The sequence below is a fragment of the Acinonyx jubatus genome, chromosome E4 (genome assembly GCF_027475565.1).
Source record: "Acinonyx jubatus isolate Ajub_Pintada_27869175 chromosome E4, VMU_Ajub_asm_v1.0, whole genome shotgun sequence".
NCBI classification, from domain to species: domain Eukaryota; kingdom Metazoa; phylum Chordata; class Mammalia; order Carnivora; family Felidae; genus Acinonyx; species Acinonyx jubatus.
Genome location: NC_069395.1, coordinates 64,851,472 through 64,870,707, shown reverse-complemented (window position 1 = coordinate 64,870,707; position 19,236 = coordinate 64,851,472). Strand labels below are relative to the sequence as shown.

The following is a 19,236-nucleotide window of genomic DNA, read 5'->3' as shown; positions in this document are numbered from 1 at the left end:
TTGAAAAGCTATCGTATTATCAGAAAAGCGCCCATCTGCAAAATGTTGAGGCTTCATCTCCTTAGGATCTTGGGATTTCCCAGTAAAAAGAAGCACTAACATGCCCACGTGTAGACACCTATGCAGGGACTCTCTGCACTGTTTGTGCTGACATGGGAACCGGATCCGGAGTGACAAGATGGAGACATCTTTAGGGAGCTTTACTCCAACTAAGGAGGAGGACGCTGAACTGTGGCAGTGGAGATGGACAGAAAGAGACTAACCAGGGAGCTGTCAGAGAGACAGGATCATTCAGATCTGGTGATGGGGCACACACTGAGAGAGCCCGAGCTTCAGCGATCTCTCAGGGTACAGGGAGAAGGCTCCCAGGCCATCCTGAAGCTGCATTCCAGGTCCTTTCCAGGTGTAGAAAGAAGTAATTCTGTCCTCATGAGAAGCTTTCTACCCAGTTTAAAATTCTACTGCTCACCCAAATTTGACAACAAAACTTACAGTACAAATAACAACGTACCCCTTACATATATATATTAAAAAAATCCTCTATAGATACAGAGGTAAGTCACTGAATTTTAACCAAGTTTAGACCATACGACCTCTTCAAAATCTTAGGAATTCATAGCTCAGAAAGGAATTTTATAGATATATATACAGATGAACATCATCATTATACAGTTGAGGAAACTGAAGTACAGAATCATTAAGTCTCACCAAGTGACCTAGAACCAGAAGATTTGAACTTCGGTTTTGCAACTGCCAACTCCATTTTCTTACACTTCTAAACTCATTGCATTTAAGATATATAATTTAAAACTAATCTGTATAAAGACTATCCATAGGTTTTATAAATCATATATTTCAAATGCATTAGGAGGCAGTAATTCCACACATATCTGCTTGCTGGATAGTAAGTACTGAATAACTAAATAATATCATCACACCTAGGGAAAATGGAATAAGGTCATGCGTGGAAGGAAGGAATAAAAGCAGCCATCATCCTGAAGCTATGATTGACCCACATACATATGCAACTAGGTCTCAGTTCTCAAAAACATCAAAAGATCGTATCAGAGAGGCACAAACTGCTCTTGGATTACAGTTATTGAATAAATCAATCTATATATAAATAGCACTACATACATTATCTGATTTACTGTAGATCTTTTAAGAAAAGGCTTTCGTATCTCTTTTCAAAAATCATTTTAGGGGCACCTAGGTGGCTCAGTCGGTTGAAGTGTCCAACTCTTGATTTCGGCTCAGGTCATGATCTCATGGTTTGTGAGACTGAGCCCTGTGTCAGGGTCTGCGCTGGACAGTTTGTGGGACTGAGCCCCGTGTCGGGGTCTGTGCTGGACGGTTTGTGGGACTGAGCCCCGTGTCAGGGTCTGTGCTGGACAGTCTGAGAGACTGAGCCCTGTGTCAGGGTCTGTGCTGGCAGCACAGAGCCTGCTTGGGGTTCTCGCTGTTCCTCTTGCTGTGCCCCTCCCCCTTCACTTGCACACTCTCTCAAAATAAATAAACATTAAAAAAAATTATTTTAATTTCAGCCTACTAAGGAAAAGCAAGGATGAAGGGATCAGTCAACAGGAATGCCTAATTATAAGCTACATTAAAAAGTTATCAAATGAGGGCATCTGGGTGGCTCAGTTAGTTAAGCATCCTTAGCTCAGGTCATGATCTCATGGTTTGTGAGTTCGAGCCCCGCATCAGGCTCTGCACTCTCAGCACCGAGCCTGCTTTGGATCCTCTGTCTCCCTCTCTCTGTGCCCTCCCTCACTCGTGCACTCTCTCTCTCTCTCAAAAATAAGCGAATAAACATTAAAAAAAAGTTATCAAATCACTTTATTGAAATAATAAGGGTAAGTCTGTAGGAACCGGAAAGTTTCATCTTTTACTCCAAATGAAAAAACGAAGAAAAATACCAGATATGGATACAGTGACTATATTTCTAATCAGGCAAAAAAGCAGAAGATGAGAGGAGACGCTCTCCTTCGTCCTCTTGAGCTTCATGCAAAGACCGCTGACTTGGGTGAAGCGGGGCTATACTAGGAGTCCCAGCCTAAGATGTGCCTGAATGTTGCAGGCCCACATGTTTCTGATGAAAAACAACCAGGGGCTGCCTGTTTTCAGGGGTGCCTGTGATTCAGGGGAAAACAAAGTCCAAAGCTCCCCACTTTAACTGCCAAACTATACACCAAACAAGAAATACTCTGGGGGGCGGGGGGGGAGAAAGAAATACTCTGAATTACTTTGTAACCAAAGTGATACAATGAAAACTAGATGTCTTATTCAACACTGATGTAAGACGTATATTAATATATGCTAACACAATTATTTACTTCTGGAGTTGGAAAGATCCCATGAAGAATTTTATGGGAAGGAAGAAGACAACATACGTTCAAAGTACCTGGTGTGAAAGCATGTAAAATAATTAAAATTTCAGCACATTGTTACGGCAAACTACTGGGAAGAGGCACAAAGAAGTGGTACAGGCGTGCGACACATCACGTGCGTGACATGCCACCCGGCTGGATCCATATGTGCTACTAGAGAACCAGCTCCAGAGTCTATTAAGAGAAGTTCGTGGTTCGTGAGTTCAAGCCCCGCGTCGGGCTCTGTACTGATGGCTCAGAGCCTGGAGCCTGTTTCAGATTCTGTGTCTCCCTTTCTCTCTCTGCCCCTCCCCCATTCATGCTCTGTCTCTCTCTGTCTCAAAAATAAATAAACGTTAAAAAAAATTAGAAAAAAAAGAGAAGTAAAGCAAGATGTAGGACAGTATACAGAGTATGGGACAGAAGATGTAGGACGTTATACAGAGTATGGGAGAGAAGACAGTTTATTTTTAGGTAGAGAACAGTATAAAAAAGGATTTTTTAAAAGTACCTTGTGCTATCTTCTTAGTGGTGCCTCTTTTGGTTCTGGAGCTTCTTTTTCCAGGTATTTTTTTGTCCTTTCCCACGGAGGCCTGCCCGTCCTTGGGGCTTTCATAGGAAGTGTCCCCCAGGTTCTCACACACAGCCACCTCACAGCTGGGGGTGCAGCTCTCATTATTGTTGAGACTGTCCTGCTCGCACACTGCAGGTCGGCCCATTGCACTGGCACCCGGGCTCAGACGCTCCTGCCCGTCCCCGTCAAGCTGATTTTCATTTTCATCCGATGCAGAAGCTAAGCGTGTTACTGTACTTCCCACGCCGTCACCAGGATGATACCCATCTTGTGGTTCTATCTGCAGATTATATGTAGGAGTTTCGCTGTCATCCATTAGAGCATCTTTTGTTGAACCATTTATGTTTCATCAAAGTCCTTCCATGTCTACAATGACAAAAGAGAAAAAAAGCTATTTCATTTTCTAAACCCTGGGTTCTCAGTGATCGTTGTCTCTTGGGTCGTTTCGCTGTGAGCAGGGAAAGGATGGACATGACCACAGCTCACTCCTACTACTTCTTCTCGCTCACCACCCCACCCAACCTCCACTGGTTCCTGCTTGAAGACAAGCGTTCTCGACCCTCGCTGTGTGTTTACTACCTGGAGAGCCTGTCCAAGATGGAGCCCTGGTACTGATATACTTAGGTAAGCTCTCCGTGTTACTGTCCCGTGCATGATGTTGGGACCCCTACCTTAATGAAAGCAATGAAACTACTGGTTAAATGAGGTCATCTGCTAAAATCCATCACTCATATGTTATCCCTGGATACTTACCAGACAAATGAAAGCCGGATAAGTCCTCATCTGGCTGAAAACAGCAATATTTGCCAACGAGCACATTTAGGATATTTTTTAAATAAATTGAAAAAAAGGTACGTAGAAAATTTAGGGGGTATATGCTTATACCATAGTCTCATTACATCATTTATTTCCACAAAGCAAGCCCTGGAAAGTACCTTAGAATTGTCAGCAAATTCCTTTTATACAATTGAAAAAAAAAAAAAAAAAAAAAAAAGGAGGGCCACAATTAACTCTAGACTAGTTTAGACTTGGAAAATCTAAATCTGCTCCAAGGATCCTTCTAACATTTTAAAACTACACAAAACAGATTCTAAGCCTCTCTTGTCAGACATGTCTTGTCCCCTCTTATCCTCTGAAAGTATATTACATTTTAAGGAAAAATTATGCCAGCTAGAATTTAAAATTTTTTGCTTGCCAATCATTATTTTGGGTTTGAATCAAATATAATATTCCAGTTATCTGAGAAAAAGTTTAGTGATTTTTTTTTAATTCTTCAAATTAACAGAAATGCTTATTTGGCCTTTAGAATCATGTAAATAAAGTATAATTCTTTTAAAACATGAAGACAAAGTACAAAATAAAACATCAGCCCTACCTGGATTGTATCACATGTTTTCAACGTATTTTGCAACTGGAGTATTTGATTCAAACATAAAAGTACTGGCTGGCAAAGATAAAAATACCTAAATCTGGATGGTATCATTTTCCTTTTACCACATATCTCTACTAACTTAGGTTTAGCCCTGAAATAAATTCTAAACACAGTATAGTTCTTAATTTAAAAAGCTATTATTTTAATGAGGTATCTTCGAGATCACTATCATGAGAGAACCCAGCCTCAAATGACTGTTGAAACGTCTGTGGCTGGAGGAGCCTGGGTGGCTTAGTCGGTTAAGTGTTTGACTCTTAGCTCAGGGCTCCGCGCTGGGCATGGTGCCTACTTGTTAAAAAAATAAAAATAAAATCTCTGTGGCTAAGACAAACAGAGATCAACAGAACAGGAGAGAGAGCCCCGAAATAAACCCACATGTATATGGTCAACTAATCTATGACAAAAGAGGCAAGAATATACATAATGGGGAAAGTATAATTTCTTCAATAAACGGTGTGGGGAGAACTGAACAGTCACATGCTAAAAAATGAAACTGGACCACTTTCTCACACCAAATATACAGAAAAATAAATTCAAAATGGATTTAAAAGACCTAAATGTGAAACCTGAAACCATAAAACTCCTAGAAGAAAACAAGACAATAAACTCTTAGATATCAACCTTAGCATCATTTTCTAGATATATCTTCACAGGCAAGGGAAACAAAAACAAAAACCTATGAGGAGTACATCAAAATAAAAAGCTTTTGCATAGCAAAGGACACCAACAAAATGACAAGGCAATCTACCGAATGGGAGTTAATAAGGTTAATATCCAAAATACATAAAGAACTTCTATGACTCAACACCAAAAAGCCAAACAATCTGATTTAAAAAATGGGCAGAGCACCTGAACAGACATTCTGCCAAAAACCAAACCACACCAAAAACAACCCAAAAACATACAGATGGCCAAGAAAACATGAAAGGATGCCCAACATCACTAATTACCAAGGAAATGCAAATCAGAGCCACAATGAGATATCGCGTCACACCAGTAAGGATGGCTAGTGTCAGCAAGACAAAAAATACTAAGTGTTGAAAGAATGTGGAGAAAAGGGAACCCTTGCACGCTGTTTGTGGGAATGTAAACTGGTGCAGTCACTATGGAAGACACTACGGAAGTTCCTCAAAAAATTAAAAATAGAACTACCATCTGATGCAGTAATTCCACTGCTGGGTATTTAGCCAAAGAAAACAAAAACACTAATTTGAAAAGATGTATACACCCCTACATTTATCACAGCAGTATTTACAACAGCCAAGTACGGAAGCAACCTACGTATCCACTGATTTAACGAATGGATACCGAAGATGTGGTATATATATACGCGATGTAATGAAACTCAACCATACAAAGGGGTGACATTTTGCCATTTGTGACAACAGGGTCTTATACTAAGTCACATGAGTCAGATAAAGACCAATACCATATGATCTGACTTATGTGTGGAATCTAAAAACCAAACTCACCAGCCAAACAACAATAACAACAGCAAACAGAAACAGAATCACGAATACGGAGAACAAACTGTTGGTTGCCAGAAGGGAGGGCGTTGGTTGTAGGGGCAAAAATGGTGAAGGTGATTAAGAGGCAGAAACTTCCAGTTATAAATAAGTCACAGGGATGAAAAGTACAGCATAGGGAGTATATTCAATAATACTGTAATAACTCTGTACAGTGACAGATGGTAACCACACTCACTTAATGGTGAGTATAGCAATACATAAAATTGGAGATTATGTTGTACACCCGAAACTAATATGACATCTTATGTCAGATATTACTTCAATAAATAAATAAACAAGTAAAGTACATGTGGCTAATATGGCAGAAACTACCCAGATGTCCACTGATGGATGAGTAGATAAACAAAATGTGGTATTATTCATAAAGGGAATATTATTTAGCGCTAAGAAGGAATGAAGTTCTGATATATGCTAACACATGTACGGTCCTTGAAAACATTATGCTAAGTGAAATTAACCTGACACAAAAGGATGAAAACGGTATGATTCTACAATAGGCAAACTGATGGAGACAGAAAACAGATTAAAGGGGCTGAGGGCAGGGGAGAAAAGGGAGTTTTGGTTACAGAGTGTTTGCTGTGGGTGATGGAAAAGATCTGGAAACGCAGTGGTGATGGTTACACAGCAGCATCGATGCAATTAATGCCACTGCGTTGTAGAGTTAAAAACGGTGAAAATGGCATACTTTATGTTTTATATATATTATCACAATAGTGAAAAGAAGTGTGTGTAGCTATGAAGGAAAAATGTCAGCCCTTAAAACCAGTAACAGCCTTAGTTATTTCTGATTTAAACAATCAAGTTATATTCTGACATGTATCTGAAAGTACAGACACGTAGGTCACGTGCCAAGGAGGAAGTGGGGAGCAGAAAGCAGTCTAGAGAGCCACAAACAACCACACTTACCTCCTGTTAAGTTTCCATCATGCGTTAGAAACTGCGACAGGCACTTTACACATTTTATGCCTAACCCTCCACGCAAGCCTACACAGGAGGTACTCATACTGTGTTTCAGATGAAGAATGTCAGGCTTGGACAGGCAAAAATAACTTGCTTAAGATCATATTCCTGGAGGGGAGTAGAACTGGATGTGAAACCAGGTCCTTCTCACAGGAGTCTTGTGCAGTCCAGTATCCAAAGGCTGAGAACTCAGGCCGACTGAGGCTCAAATGCTGGTGCGTCAGTTGTGAGGCTCAGATATCATGGCAGGTAACACACTCAGGGCAGTGCCTGGCCCCCAGTGAATGCTCAAAGTTAGCCATCATTACTCCCTGAGAAACCTCATAGGCCGGTGTTCAACACTGGTAGGTTTATTCAAGTGGGTCCCTAGCCTTCCTGCAGGTTCAGAAACAGAGCTTCTCCAGACTTTCCAGAAATGATAAACTAATGCTAACCAGCATCACTTGAAAATGCTGGAGTTTAATTTATCATTTCATGGGAATATTTCATTTGGTTGCTAGAACACCTAAGCATCAGTTCTGTGCATCCCGTTTCAAATGATTAAGCTACCTAGAAATTAGTGATTAAGGCTTCTTGGTGAGTATAAAATTACAGATCGCATTTCGCAGTTTTGTTGAATGTCATGTACCGAGCCCTGTGTTCAACTTTTCAGATCAATACTCTTATTCAGTTCTCAGAATTACCCTAGCAAATAGGTAACTTTTAGTACCGTAATACTAATGAAGAAACCAAGGTTCTTATGTCTTCAAGACTCAGTCTGCTAGTGAGGTCAAAAATGGAACATGGACCAGTTATGATTCTGAGGCCATACTCTCAATCATTATGTTCTAAGGACAAAGGCGGAGAAACCCACTGAAAGAGCATTTCACTCCAGCTGTGGTGTACCTCAAGGGAAACATTCCACCTACAGCAGGGGACATGGCTGTAACGACCAAGGAGTTCAAGTTCCTGGAAGTACTCTCTTTTCCGGGGAACTTCCGGATCCACACGAAACACCGTTCCCTATGGCTCGCCTTCTTGTGTTGAGAACTCTTTCGGGCCTCAAGACGTTTTGCTGTCTCCTGTTTCGTGATAACGTAATTTAATTCTCAAAAGGTAACTTTGTAAACTCCTTTCCAACACTAATTCTCAGTCTTTCCAAGGTGTGAATGTCCTATAATTATTCTTACAGGGTACCTACCAATTATTCAAGGCTTGGCTCCAAAGTCCACCCCCACCCCCCGCCCCCATCCCAGGTCTCCACTCCAAAAGACCCGTGCAGAACCTACTGCTCTTTACCGCTGTGTCACACACACAGCCCTTTCCAAATCCTGCTCTGCACTATGTGTTTCTGCACAAGTGTCCTCTTAGATTTAAGCCGCTTGAATACCCATAACCCAGCCACAGATCATTTTTATCTTTCACAATACGTAGCCCCAGGCCTTGGGGTTTTGAGACACAATAAATGTGCAGGACTGACTCCGGCATATTTTGGCTTTTAACAGCATGGTTGTGAGCACTGCCCAAGTTTCCAGCCTCTTGGGTGAAAACAGCATTCCTAATATGTACACTGTGTTAAAGTCATCTGACGGGTTGACTCTGTGCAGCTGAAAATTTCAAGCCCTCATATCCAAGTCAGGCTTAGACAAAGCTTGAAAAACCACAAGGCTCTGCGGAAGAAGCTTTAAGTAAAGCAATAATTCAGAGTAACAGACTAACAAAAAGAAACCCACATTTTGTCAAAAATACTCTCAATCCCAGGTATAATTTGACTTCCTCTTTTGATACATCCTAATGGATATCTGCTGAGATTAAATATCAGGTGTCACTAAAACTAAAAACTTTATAGGAATAGTTAAACATATAATACCCAATTATTTTATTAAAACCCTTGAAGGAGATTTTGAGTGACGTTTTTCTATAATCCATACCAATTAGGCCTCAATACATACTTTCTTTTTTTTTTTTTTGTTAATTATTTTTTTTTAACTTTTTTTTTTTTTGAGACAGAGAGAGAGAGAGCATGAATGGGGGAGGGTCAGAGAGAGGGAGACACAGAATCCGAAACAGGCTCCAGGCTCCGAGCTGTCAGCACAGAGCCCGACGCGGGGCTCGAACTCACGGAGTGCGAGATCGTGACCTGAGCCGAAGTCGGCCGCTCAACCGACTGAGCCACCCAGGCGCCCCCCCCCCCTTTTTTTTTTAAATAAGCTCTAGACCCAACGCGGGGCTTGAACTCAGAACCCTGAGATCAAGAGTTGCATGTGCTACGGACTGAGCCAGCCAGGTGCCCCTTCTTAAGAATTAAGATGCAACCCCGAGTTGAAATTTGATGACTTCATAGTCAAACCAAAATTTGAAGGAAGGCAGTTTCCTAACCAATAAGATATTGTATTAACCACAAGTTCAAATTTGGCTACTCTGAGTCAGTTCAGAATTGAGAAGAAAATCACCATACACATATGTTGTATTTACTATGGGGATTAAACATCACTTTACATTTTACCATCTTACTACATATTCTAACACCCTTACTTCCCAGTGCTAAATCTCAAATTTTCTGTGATTTATGCTTTGTTTAGATACACGTACCTGTAGGCAATATTCAGTGTATCAGTAATAAAAAGTATGCCTTAGAGGAATGATTTTCAAAAATTTTGCAACCCAGAATAAGAAATTCAATTTTCACTGAGATCCTGTACACACAAAATATGTATCTATAATGGCAACAAAGGTTCCTTGAAACTAAACACATTCTGATACATTCTCTATTCTATTTGATACTATTTCATATTTTTAAAAATGTTGATCGTGGTGCCTGGGTGGCTCCGTGGATTAAGCATCCAACTCTTGGTTTTGGCTCAGGTCATGACCTCACAGTTCATGACATTGAGTCTGTGTTGGGCTCCCCAACTCATTCATATCCTCTCTCTCTCTCTCTCTCAAAATAAATAAACATTAAACACATTTTAAAAAGGCTGATTGAGATACATTAGGTTGATTTCATACTCTGCTAATGAACTCTGACCACAGCAACATGTAATGAGGTGGTTTCTAGGAATTAATAGTATCTTAACCTGAGGACAACCATCCAAGGACCAGAGAAGTTTGTGATTATCTCCAATCTGTTTTCTGAAAACGATGACAATCATGTGAAACTCAGACATCAACTTCATTAAAATGTCCCTATAATTTTAATATCATGATTTTTGCTAATTTATATCATTCTCCTCCCCTTAAAATTTAATTAAAATATTAAGCTTGATCCAGGGTCCCTTAACCGACATCTTCAGCATGAGGTATATTCTATAACTGTGCTGTTCAGTGTGGTAGCCACAAGCCACAAATGGCTACTGAGCATTTAAATATACACAGTGAGACGGAGAAGCTGAATTTTTACTTTTATTAAATTTCAATTAATTTAAATTTAAAAACAGGTATCAATTCAGCTATTGAAAAACCTATGCATGTTTGGAACAAATTGAGTATGTGAATCTGCTTTCTTTTTTATAATTTTTTTCATGATTATTTATTATTTGTTTAACATTTATTTATTTTTGAGAAAGAGAGAGAGAGAGACCAAGTGAGTGGGGGAGGGGCAGAGAGAGAGGGAGACACAGAATCTGAAGCAGGTTCCAGGCTCCGAGCCGTCAGCACAGAGCCTGACATGGGGCTTGAACACATGAACCACGAGATCATGACCTGAGCTGAAGTAGGACACTCAACCGACTGAGCCACCAGGTGCCCCTTCATGATTATGTATTTTGAGAGAAAAAGAGAGAAAGAGAATGAGACAGAGAGAGAATCCCAAGCAGGCTCCATGCTGTAAGTGCACAGCCCTACGTGCGGCTCAAACTCATGAACTGTAAGATCATGACCTGAGCCGAAATCAAGTGGTGGACACTTACCACCCTAAGCCACCCAGGTGCCCCTGAATCTGTTTTCTCACCTGTAAGTTAAAAGTCTAAATATAGATCAAGTATTTCCAATGAAAAATGTGTCCAAATTGAGACGTACTGTACTTGTAAAATACATACCACATTTCATTTCAAAGACCACTGTGAATCCAAAGAATGTAAAATAGCTTATCAATACTTTTAAATATTGATTATATGTTGAAATAATATTTTGATCTAATGGGTTAAGTCAAAAATTATTAAAATTAATTTCACCTTTTAAAAAGCTTCTTTACTGTGGTTACTAGAAAACAAAATTCTATATATGGCTCACATTTTATTTTTACTGGACAACGCTGCTCTCCAGGACACTGTCTGGACAAATGCCACAGTAGCCACTCATGGCTCATGGTAATCACTCCACCCCGGGTTCATTCTTGCTTATACATGTTATGCTGTAGGCATTTCCTGGCCATAGATGTTGCTATTACTAAGATTAAACAAGGTAAATAGTTACTGAAGGAAATAGACTCTATATGCTTTTTTTTTTTTAAGGTTTTTTTTTTTTTTTTTTTTAATGCTTATTCATTCTTGAGATACAGAGAGACAGCATGAGTAGGGGAGGGCCAGAGAGAGAGGGAGACACAGAATCCGAAGCAGGCTCCAGGCTCCGAGCTGTCAGCACAGAGCCCAATGTGGGGCTCGAACCCACAAACTGTGAGATCATGACCTGAGCTGAAGTCGGACGCTCAACTGACTGATCCACCCAGGCGCCCCTAGACTCTATATGCTTTTAAAATCACTTTGCATCTGCTTGTCCACATGGACGTTCAGGACGTAAACCCCAGGATCACGCCATCCTTTCTTCTAGGTACTTCTTGACGTCCAGATTAACTAGTGGGACAGACTTACGGTAATCTTTCTAAATATTTGGATTTCTATGTAATGGCACAGTACAATAGTTAACCAGATTATTTTAATACTTCTTTAATAAGAATAAAAAACAATTTCATAATAAGAAATTCATTCTCAATATAGAAACAAGAAAGGTCATAAAAATGTGTGCTGTAGGAAGGAGGATAAAAACATGACAAAGTACGTGACAAAACCACAAGACTGTAAAAGAAAACACCAGAAAAATGATCAGTTATAGTCAAACGTAAGGTAATGATTCTAAGGAAGAAAATAACAAACATGGATGTTTATTTATACAGAGAATGAGTCTAGAACACGAAGCCCGCAACGTTGGGCCCCAAGGGGGACCTAGGCGTGCCGGTGGAGGTGGGCACGACGGCCAGGACCACAGCCCCAGAATACCGGGCTGTCAATCGTGTTGGAGCAGGTCAGGTCCTGTCTGGAGCACCTGGGGAAGAAGGACCTCCACCACGCCCGCCACCAGGAGAGCCCTGAGTTCCAGCAGCAGCTTGGGGAGCCCCCAAGCAGCCCCAACCCTGCCTCTCCAGGCTAGGCTCTGGCCCGGGCACTCAGCACCTGGCTTAGCTACCCTCTCAAGGGCTGGCCTCCAGCCTGCCTGGGCCACCCTTCCGGTACTCCCCTTGCCTGCCTGGGCCAGACCCCAGCGCCCGGTATCCCTTCCTTCAATCAGGTGTGGGCCTGCTGCCCTCCCACCTTGCCTGCCTGCCCACTTCCGGGGCACTTCCCACTCCACTCAGGCCTTGAGTGTCCACGTTAAATGGGTCTCCAACACAAGAAGGAAGAGGAGGAGAAGAAGGAGGAGGGGGAGAAGGAGGAGAAATTAACTGAAATTATGTGACTCTTAAGCCCCAAACAACCTTGGGACAGATAAGCTAAGTGAAAGAAAGCATAATTTGTTTAATCTTTCTCTGTTTCACAACGGGCCTCAGCTCAATACGGGTTCCACACATCTGCAGAACCTCTGAGTGCAAAATCCATTACATGAATGGAAATGACAGGTCAAGAGGCTCATTGTGGGTACAGCCAAGCCGTGGCAGTCACCATCCTCCTCTTTTGCCTCTCTCTCAGACCCAGACATATACAAGTTTTACTTGAAGAAAAAAAAAAAAATAGAAGCAAATCTCTAAAATAGTATGAACTCGGGGCGCCTGGGTGGCGCAGTGGGTTAAGCGTCCGACTTCAGCCAGGTCACGATCTCGCGGTCCGTGAGTTCAAGCCCCGCGTCGGGCTCTGGGCTGATGGCTCAGAGCCTGGAGCCTGTTTCCGATTCTGTGTCTCCCTCTCTCTCTGCCCCTCCCCCGTTCATGCTCTGTCTCTCTCTGTCCCAAAAATAAATAAACGTTGAAAAAAAAAATAAAATAAAATAGTATAAACTCAAGGACATCTTCAGGCATCCAGAAACAGATACATTTAGCAATAATTTCTAACAATATTTTCATTTAACAATCAGTAGAAATTTTGCCTACCTCAGGGTGACCGACTTTATGATTCAAGATGCTCCTAGAAATTAATGACTTCTCCATCATCTGAAGATAAAGGGTGAGCAAAGTCATAGCATAGAAAGTTATCTGTACTGGCGCGTCTGGGTGGCTCAGTCGGTTGAGCTTTGACTCTTGATTTTGGCTCAGGTCGTGACCTCAGAGTCACAAGATCAAGCCCAAGTCAGGCTCTGTGCTGAGCATGGAGACCACTTAAGATTCTCTCTCTTCTTCTCCCTCTGCCCTGCTTTCCAGCTGTCTCTCTCTCAAAAAAAGTTATCAGTACAACAGACGCATTTTGTTCAGTTTCACAGTTAATGCCACACACAGAGGGCATTTCACTAGGTTCAAATCTAAGTTGTGCTTTCTTGGTTTTAAACACTTCTTTGCCGCAAAACATATTGCAACCATACTTTGAAGCCACAACCAACAGAATAAGAACTGCAAAATACTTTTTGGTTCGGACCATAATGACCCCTTTTAAAATAAAAATTATGTTTACTACTACATACCTACTAAATATTTTCAGGGAAGCTGTCTTACTAACTTTTAAACTTAGAGCACTTTGCTACACAGCTAGTAATATCAAGCTAACTATACTTTCATCATTACATATACACAAACACATAGTTCATTAAAACCTTCCTTTAAGAGGCCTTACCAAATAGCATTCCCTGAATAAAATGCTGACTATTAACAGTAATCAACAGTCATTGAATATTTACTAAGTATCAGGAAGTGTTTCAGGCAGATGTTTATATATATATAAAATTTAATCCTCACACAGATCCTACAAGGTAATTCTATAATTAGATCTGTATTATCGAGAAGGAAACAGCAACAGAAAGATTAAATAAATAGGCCAAGGTCACGCAGCTAGTACGTGTCAAAGTCAGGATTCAAACTCAAAGGTCCCGACTCCAGAGCCTATACCCTTAACCACGATAATCATTTTTATATTAATTTTAAAAATCAACTATTCTCAGATACGCATTTTGTAAACAACAAATTGCTAGCTTGAAGGAGACAGCAACATAAACAATTTCTCATATCTTCAAAGGCTTTCCAGTTCAGAAAATAGATTAAGACAAAATAAAACCCACCCATCAGACGGTTCGGTTGCTGTACTCCTCAAACATGATGAATTCGTTTCTTTGAGGTTACACATTAATCTATATAAAGCCCTGTGAGAGATCATCTTCAAGAATCTGACATGTACCCTTGTACACACAGGGTAACTAATACGAGGCAGATCTCACATATTTCCTGAACCAACACCACAGCTGGAGAAGAAGAAATCAAGTACGAGTCTCCAAACTGTTGACAGTGCACCGCTAATGAGCAGAGAAATTCATCACACGTATAGCCACTGTATGCACGTTTGTTCATAACTTACAAGGACGCATACTGGGCTACCATATGTGTATGCATTCACTTTTACATACATGTAAAAATACACATTAAGAAAGAGTTGCAGACTACCTCTGGCCAAGGCAGACTAGCTCATTTCAGACAAACCCTCCCGCTGGTAACAACTAGGAAAACTGGCAGAAAGTTTCAATTTGGAGGCCAAAAAAGCTGAGCAGAGCTTTTAACAAACTTACAGACCTGGCGGAAAAACTGAACTTCAGGGCTTGCCAAGAAACGGGGAGCCTCAGGCTTTCATGTGAGACCTCAAAGGGTTACTCCCTAGAGGTGAAGGTGAGCCTATAAAAGAGACCAGCTTCAGAGGGACTAAAGCTCAGCAGAAACATCTTCATCTGCCGATCAGTCAGGCTGATCTGCCAGCAAGGTAAATAAATCCCCCTGGGAGAAGAAATCCAACGAAGGCTCAAATTACCTCCACAAGTTTTCAACCATAAGGTCCAGTATATAACTCGAAGTAACCAGGCACACAAGAGATCAAGACCGGACAAAAAACTGAGAGGAAAAGCAGTTAAGAGACACAGATTCACATGAGATCTATATATTGGGAGTTAAGTTACAGGAACTTAAAAATAACTCTTGCTAAAATGTTCAAGGACTTAGAGGCATCTGGGTGGCTAGTCGGTTGAGTGTCTGACTTCAGCTCAGGCCATGATTTCAAGGCTTGTGACTTCGAGCTCCACATCGGGATCACTGCTGTCAGCACAGAGCCTGGAGCCTGCTTTGGATCCTCTGTCGCCCCTCTCTCTTTCCTCCCCTGCTTGTGCTCTGTCTCTCAAAAATAAATAATCACTTAAAAAAAAAAGTTCAAGGACTTAGACGGGTAACAGAAATTTCAGAAGAGAACTAGAATTGGTAATAAGCAGCAGAAGCAAATAGTTTACTTTGTTTTTTAATCAAATCATTAGATTTGAATTTTTAAAAATCAACTATTCTAGGGGTGCCTGGGTGGCTTAGTCGTTAAGCATCCGACTTCGGCTCAGGTCATGATCTCACAGTTCATGAGTTCAAGTCCCACGTCAGGTGAGCACGAGCCCCGCTTTGGGTAAGCTCGAGCTCCGGGTGAGCCTCACTTCTCTCTGTCTCTGCCCCCTCGCTCACTTGCACCCCTCCCCAAAAAATCAGATATTCTATTAGATATCAGATCAGATATTCTAGATCTTAAAAATACAGTAAATGAGGGGTGCCTGGGTGGCTCAGTGGGTTAGACATCTTGATCTTGGCTCAGGTCATGACCTCATGGTTCGTGACATGGAGCCCTGCTATGCTATCATCGCAGAGCCTGCTTGGGATTCGCTCTCTCTGCCCCTCCCCCACTTGAGCTCTCTCCCTCTCAAAATAAATAAATAAACATTTTAAAAAGGCCCACAGTAACTGAAATTATTCCAAGTATGGAACTCAAGGGTATATTTAACCTTTAATATATACTAATTTCTAAAACAGTTTAGAGAGAAAGAAATAAGTGTGTGACAACTTTTGAATTCATTCAAGACTGTCTATGAACTTTTTAATCAAATGTAGAAAATTTGTATTTAAATGAGTTGTTAAGGGGAAAAACAAAAAGAGTAACTTTCCTACACTCTATTTTCTGGTGCTTAAATCCAGTCACTGATACAGACTGGGCCTGGCTAAGCATACTTTACCATCAAGAACAAATCTTTCCCCACAATACCTACTTCTTGCCTTACACTGATTTATGAGTATTTTCTATCTCTGATCATTTTAGAATAAATACCAGACTCAATGAGAACTGATATTCCCAAACTTCTAAGTTACAACTAAATTAACGTGCGTGCAAGATAATAATCAAATACTGTCTTTCGCAGAAGCACACTGACTACATACTTGCTATGTATTTGTGCCACCATCAACGGTCCTGGGTAACTGGAGAGCTGATACATTGCCACAAGGCCCAACTGTGTTGTTTGCATCAAATGTCCTTGATGTTTAGTAAATAAATGTTAGCTTTGAGTCCCAATGGTTTATTTTGCAGATCCTAAGACAAGAAACAGAACTAACACTGAACTCAAGGATAGCCATGGATAACATGGAATTACATTCAAAATATCTGGAGAAAAAAAAATTTTTTTTTGCCACATTAACTTCTCACAGATAAATAAATGCTGTGCTGTACTTTGCAGGGAGAAACAGAAAGACAGAAAGAAGCAGGCTAATAGCTATAATAAAACCACTGCTCCAAATCCTCAATCATTAGTGGGAATCATTAAATGTATCAGTAAGGATCCTCTGAAAGATTTTTAATCAGAGGAGTGACATGATCAGGTTTATACATGAGAAAAATCACTCGTGTTGATCTTTTTAATGTTTACTTATTGGGGTGGGAGGGGCAGAGAGAGGGAGAGAGAGAATCCCAAGCAGGCGTCACGCTGTCAGTGAGGAGCCCATCCTCAATCTCACGGACAGTGAGATCGTGACCTGAGCCAAAATCTAGAGTCAGACGCTTAACCGACTGAGCCACCCAGGTGCCCCACTCGTGTTGATCTTTAATAATATGAGGTTTCCTTTCTTTTTCCAGGTGAGATATGGGCTGCCGATAGGAAAGGAGAGGGTTAGCTGAGAGGGAGCAGTTATGGAGTTAAGGTAACAGAACAGAGCACGGTCCCTGCACCAACGACAGCCCAGACTGGGGGGTGGTATGGCATCCAGGACACAGGCGGGGACACTGCCCTTAAAGAGGAGAAAAGGGGCACGTTTCCCGTTGTCCCAGAAGGATGCGGGAGAGTAACACTGGAGTTGATTTAGAGACATTTCTAGGCCATAATGCATCTTTCTCAGGAAACAGTAAGTAGGGTATCTGCTCTAGAGAGAAGCACAGAAAAGGTTTAAAACCCCACTGAAGTTCACTCCACGAGAAATCCAGTCTCTAGTCTACCTGGCTGTATGTGTTGCCTTCAAGTCAATCTCATGGTACACGTATGCCTCAAAATAGCAGCTGAAAGGAGATGCTTTTAACCTAACCTTCTACGTGAGTGCAATGTGTCAAGAGAAATGCTGGAATGTTCTCACTGTAATGGAAAGAGATTTCTTCAGCCTATCTCAACGCCAATTTTCACTGGTGTTCTCATTTTTCTGTCCTGCACAGCTCTGACACTCCTCTTCCTACTTCTTTATGTGAACAAGAAAATGCAGTTTGTAAAATCCTTGCCTCTGGTTTATTTCACTTGAACAAAATGAATTCTTCGAGTCCTGGCCCATATTGTAACTGTTCTCAGTGTAGACCAGCGCCTCATTCAGATTCGTCCTATTTCTCAGCATGGATTTTTCTGACACATATACAAGATTAAATTCTTGTACGACAGTCCACATACTGATTTAATGAATCAAGAAACAAGAGTTCTGATATTAGCTCTTTTCTTAGGATTTAAGCTTCCTTTAAGAGTTCTCCAAACTCTAATGTTTGATGATTTTAGTTATTAGTTCCCGAGTCCTCTGTTAGTTGTCTTTTACTGCTTCAAGTCTAAAACAAATACCACTTTCTGGTTCACTACTACGTGAGCTGTAATCACTTGTTGATGTAGGCAAAAATTATAGCTACAGACAAATTCTTCTGCGACTTACACTGCCTGTCTTTCCTTATCTTGAAAAACAGTGATGTGAGGTTGCCCCTTGCGTGGGAATACGATGCTTCTGCCCCACATCCGGGCGGATGCTAGTTTGAACTGTTTATGTAACATGCTACTAATTCTTTGTTTCTTACCTAGTGCTCGTTGTACCCGAAAGCACATCTTTGGCCGGCACTGAAAGCTTAGTACCAGGACCCAAAACAAAGCAAATCCATCTCTACGTGGAGACTGAACCTTGACCCCAGACGTAGAGTGCTTTAACTGAGCTAACCCGATGTTAATGTATCAACCATGATTGTCTACTGTGACTAAGACACACTTCCTAGATACAGTGGGGCGAAGACAGACACAGATGAGAAACTGTCACCTAAGAGCTTACACTCTAAGGTTAGCACCTAAAATATAAAAAGAACTCATACAACTCAATAGTAAAAAAAAAAAAAAAAAAACCCAAAAAACAAACAAACAAAAAAAAACCAGGTTAGTAAAAAAATAATCTGATTTAAAAATGGACAAAAAACCTGAATAGGTATTGCTTCAAAAAAGATTTATGAGGGGCTCCGTCAGTTAAGCATCGGACTTCGGCTCCGGTCATGATCTCACAGCTCGTGGGGTTCGAGCCCCATGTCGGGCTCTGTGCTGACAGCTTGGGGCCTGGAGCCTGCTTCGGATTCTGTGTCTCCCTCTCTCTTTGTCCCTTCCCCCCTCATGTTCTGTCTCTCTCTCTCTCAAAAATAAATAAACATTAAAAAAAATTTTTTTAAAGATTTATGAAAAACCAACAGGCACACGAAAAGATATTCAACATCATTAGTCATTAGGGAATGCAAATCAAAACCATTATATCATCAGTTAGAATGGCCATCACCACAAAGACAAGAGATAACAAATGTGGGCGAGGATGTGGAGAAAGAGGGAACTCTTGGTGGGAATGTGAATTGGTGCAGCCACAACGGAAAACAGTATGGAGAATCCTCAAAAAATTAAAAATAGAACAACCATATGATTCAGCAATTCCGTATCTGGGAATGTATCCAGAGGAAATGAAAACACTAACTTGAAAAGATATCTGCA

At 41.0% G+C, this 19,236-nt stretch overlaps 1 protein-coding gene across 2 annotated transcripts in view; it reads right to left on the bottom strand.

Annotated features, from left to right (window-relative positions):
• CNST (consortin, connexin sorting protein) overlaps positions 1 to 19,236 on the bottom strand; it is a 115,166-nt gene that overhangs the window by 69,499 nt on the left and 26,431 nt on the right. For both annotated transcript variants that reach the window (XM_027046245.2, XM_027046247.2), the window contains exon 2: positions 2,881 to 3,309. In XM_027046245.2, coding sequence (XP_026902046.1) covers positions 2,881 to 3,259 — 379 coding nt within the window. In that variant the 5' untranslated portion in view covers positions 3,260 to 3,309. The remainder of the gene's footprint in view (positions 1 to 2,880; positions 3,310 to 19,236) is intronic.